General features: G+C 37.9%; 1 protein-coding gene across 1 annotated transcript; it reads left to right on the forward strand.

The window, feature by feature from the left end:
* The first annotated feature begins 200 nt into the window (after nucleotides 1–200).
* LOC311066625 (E3 ubiquitin-protein ligase NEURL3-like) lies at nucleotides 201–3,027 on the forward strand. The gene is made up of 4 exons (XM_084087906.1): nucleotides 201–315; nucleotides 1,338–1,838; nucleotides 2,272–2,427; nucleotides 2,514–3,027. Exons 1-4 carry the CDS (start codon nucleotides 297–299, stop codon nucleotides 2,687–2,689), a joined length of 852 nt encoding a protein of 283 aa, XP_083944032.1. The 5' UTR covers nucleotides 201–296; the 3' UTR covers nucleotides 2,690–3,027.
* Nucleotides 3,028–4,117: the final 1,090 nt, after the last annotated feature.

Here is a 4,117-nt window from a genome sequence, read left to right on the forward strand (position 1 = left end):
TAAGACAAAATCAATAAACTACCCAAATACTTTCTTTTGCTTACCAGTTTATACGTACAGAAAACGAATAGACAACTAAATTTCTAAAAGTTTCCCAACAGTTATTGCTGTCAGTCATTCTCAAAGGAAACTTTCCAGGGCTCCGCCCCTAGTCTCTCCATCCAATAATACCCTCGTGTTTAGGTGCAAACCACAACACATGCAGTTCAAAAGCAACAAATTCCTCATCTACTTAGATATAGGCTAGATACGAATGTAGCCTGCAGGAGAGACCAAGAGCTTCTTAAGAAAACAGGATGACAGAGAAAAAGAAAGGTAAGAAGTTGACACTAAAGGCAAATTGTAACTTTTCAGCAATATCACTTAATGAAAAAGCAATTGTCAAGCTTAAAAATAGTTCGGTTGGTAGGCTATTTAATTTTTTTAAATTAGCAAGTTTGTAAATGTAAATTATTTATTATTGTTTTAAGATCGTTAACCAACCAATTAATTTACAGTAATTTATACAATAAAATTGTCAATAAATAAATAGATTATATTATGCGTCAATAATATGAAATTATTATTTTTCGTGCAACATTGTAGAATCTGAGTTTGATAATAATGTGCGTAATGTGATGCTTGAAAAGAAACTGTCCAAAACAGTGATTTTGACAGTTGAGCAGCGGCTGCCTCTAGTGGCTATAAAAGCGCTATTGCCGTCAGTGAGTTGAACAGCCGGAACGACTAAGTTCGCGAATCGGTTCTTTTGAACCGAACAAAGAACCAGTTAAATTCTTATGCAAATTACATTTATTCCGGAGTGACTTTTTTGATGCTGTACTGTAGCCTACATGTATTGCGTTTTTAAGCTTCAATAAGGGTGTTTATTTTCATTTCATGTGTCCCATTTTAGGTTGTTGCAGATAATTCATGTTAATTAGAACCTTAATATAATTTGCATTTACATTAAACAATAGGCCTACTGATTTTAAGTTTAATCTCTTTGCGAATATTAAACCCTTATTTCATGTGTGTGTTGATTGATAAAACTGTCTCGTCGTCGTAAATGTTTTGCCATTGAGATTTCAAATAAATTCTCGGTTCAGTGAGAATTGACTCGAGAAACGCTCGAGTCCGATCTTTGGACGAGTCGTTCGAACCTTTTCTCAACCGGTTGATTCTTCTCAAAAGAATTGATTCGCGAATCGGACGTTCTGGAAAGTCCCGAGCAAACACCATGCAAACACAAGTTGCAAAAAAGACAGATGAATCATAACAGAATCATAACAGAAATGTCCACAACACATCGCGTGGTCACTTCATTTTTAATGACAAACCCTTTATTTCTTTTCCAGAGAAAGTGAAGTGCGTGTGTCACGCGCACGGGAGCCTGAGAGCGATTTGTTTCCACTCAGAAGTGAAGGGTCCTCTGATAACGCTGAGTGACGGGGGTCGTCGCGTGACCAGGGACGGTTCGTCATTCTGCCACGGACTGACGTTCAGCGGGCGACAGGTGAAGATACAGGAGAAAGTTTGCCTGAGAGTCGAGCAGTGCGTGCGGGGTTGGCACGGAGCACTGCGGGTTGGATTCACGCATGTTTTACCCGAGCAGACAACTTTACCCCCTCTGGCCATCCCAGACTTGACCCACTCTCCACTGTTCGCGGCGGTGGTGGTTCCCGTGGACAATTGTTGCCCTGGCTCAGAGATTCAGTTCTGGTTGAAGAAGAACGGCTGTCTGTGCATACGGAGTTCTGATGGCAGAACACACACAGAGCAAACCGCTCTGAACGCCAAGTGGCCCGTCTGGGCGATGGTGGACGTCTATGGACAGACCACGTCAGTGATGATGCTTGGTGAGGCTTCAGATGTATCATATTTGTGTTCTGAGGGCATACAAAAGTTTTTTTTGGTTTGTTGTTGAAAAAGGCTGGTTATTTTTGTGCTATATTTTGATTACTTCCAAAATGATATACTGTAGCACAAAAATAACCTGATTAGGATCTCATACATCATTGCACCACCATAACACTTTTCTGTTAGAAAGTTTTTTTTTTTTTTTTTACTTTTTGATGTGTGTATATATATATATATCATTAGTATCTTAAGTGTACGTGTTAACTTTGACCGCTCTCAAAAAATACATTTTGTAAAATCTTTTTTTTTCTTTCAAGATTTCACAGAACCCTTGTGGCTCTGAGGCTTAAGCAAACCAGGGACACAAATATATGCCTAGTTCTTTTTTTCCCCTGCCTAACAGTGTATGTGATCTGTGTATCCGCGTTATAGGCTCCAAAAAGAGATGTTGCATCTTCACCAGGAGGTCCTGTCCTGCTCTCACACACATCAAACACACTGAAGATAAAGAAATGCTACAAATAAAGAAGGAAAAAATGAGCACGCTGGAGCAGAGAAACCTGAGAAACCCTAATCTCGTCAACACAGGTAAGAATCTCATAAGTGCATGACAGTCATTGTATGATCGAGCACATGGAGTTTCAGCTCCTAATCTCTTCTCTTTTCCCCCTCAGATCATGAAACTCCTGACTGTGAGGAATGTGTAGTGTGTTACAGTGATGTGGCAAACATTCGTTTGAGCTGTGGTCATAAATGTGTTTGTACTCCGTGCGCCATGAGGGTGTTCATGACGTTTGGGACCTGTCCTCTGTGTCGTCATCCCTTGGGTTCCTTACAACCATATGACTAGTTTCATCCCATTTAAACTGGTGGCCTATGGCCTGTTTGTTGAATGTATTTTGTACAATTCATTTCAGAATTGCTTTAATGTACAAATCTATCACTGCACTGTGCACATGTTTTTTATTTTTATTCTCTCTAGTTGCACTATTTCTCATTTGTAAATTATTTTACATTCTGATTGTTTATGAATATAATATATTTGCGAAAATATCAGATTATGTTCTTAATCTATTATGTAAATATGTATATGTAATATGATTTAAATATATATGTATGTATTGTAAATATGTATGTATGTAATATGAACAATGTTTTTAATTTTGTATTAAATGCATTTTATGTAAACAGTTTGTAGGACTGACTTTTTATGCTCAGTTATTCGTCACCTCACAAAGCGTAATGTCTTGCACTACTGAACATTTCCGCCAGGTGTCAGTATTGTGTAGGAAAACAAAAACTCCCAACAACACAGAAGAAACTGACAAAAGTTTGATTAGCCATTATTCTAATTCAGCATTTAATATGTGAGGCCCAGTGCTGCAGAAGAGGTCTACATTTAAAAGTGGGTGAGCTTTTTCCTTTAAAATAGTAGTTGAAAATAGGAAGGGTGGGGAAGAGGAATTACGGATTTGGGCGTGAGAAATGCAGTGTGTAGTCTACTAATAAGAGAACGTGCTATATTTGGTTTCGTTTGTTTGCTGGCTGTTAGATATTAAAGTCTAGAAGTTAACACTAGTTTTCTTTTAATTTAAAGTTAATCTTACGTTGTCAACATGTGATGCATGACATTTCAACCAATCAAAATACGGTAAGTTAGTACGGGGTGTGGTTGACACACAGAGTTTGCAAAAGTCTTATTTGACAAACGTGTGCTTCTATAGTTGGTTTATTGTTTTCAAACATCTAGTTCAAAATGCTCTTAAATTAGAATACTATTTGTGAATAATATCCTACGAACTAAAATTCCAGTATCATATTTTTCTTTTAGCTGTTGGGTTAAAAGTGAACTCAATAAAACCACACTGACCCGTGTAATACCTGAAAAATTGTAATTGTCAAAGTTAAAGATTAAAAGTGTGTTCTCAGGACAAGACTTTTCCCACAAATTAAAGGTTTATGTATTTTAATTGCATATACAATTTTCATTCATTTGGTTAAACGGTTTTAATTAATGTTGGTAAATTCTCAGTACTGAATGAGAGCAACCCACAAGCCTTGCCATTTTAGAGATAGCAAATAGATAGACAGATATCCGCGTACAGTGATTTACTGTCAAGGCTATAATGTGGTTGGTTTACGAGGCACACGTGAACCAAGTTGTCCATAGCAGACTCTCCTCCTCCAGGCCACGACCACTCCAGCTCCTCAGAAGCGCCAAACCCACTGTAGCTCATGCTGTAGGAAAAATACTGATATACGTTGCATTTCCTCGCAG

Source organism: Abramis brama (genome assembly GCF_963993115.1).
Source record: "Abramis brama genome assembly, chromosome: 16".
Taxonomy (NCBI): Eukaryota; Metazoa; Chordata; class Actinopteri; order Cypriniformes; family Leuciscidae; genus Abramis; species Abramis brama.

What these genes read in the sequence shown, in the direction of transcription:
- LOC311066625 (XM_084087906.1), top strand. An exon ending in CACGTCAGTGATGATGCTTG is followed by an intron (nt 1,839 to 2,271) that starts GTGAGGCTTCAG and finishes TCCGCGTTATAG; the next exon opens with GCTCCAAAAAGAGATGTTGC. An exon ending in CCCTAATCTCGTCAACACAG is followed by an intron (nt 2,428 to 2,513) that starts GTAAGAATCTCA and finishes TTTCCCCCTCAG; the next exon opens with ATCATGAAACTCCTGACTGT.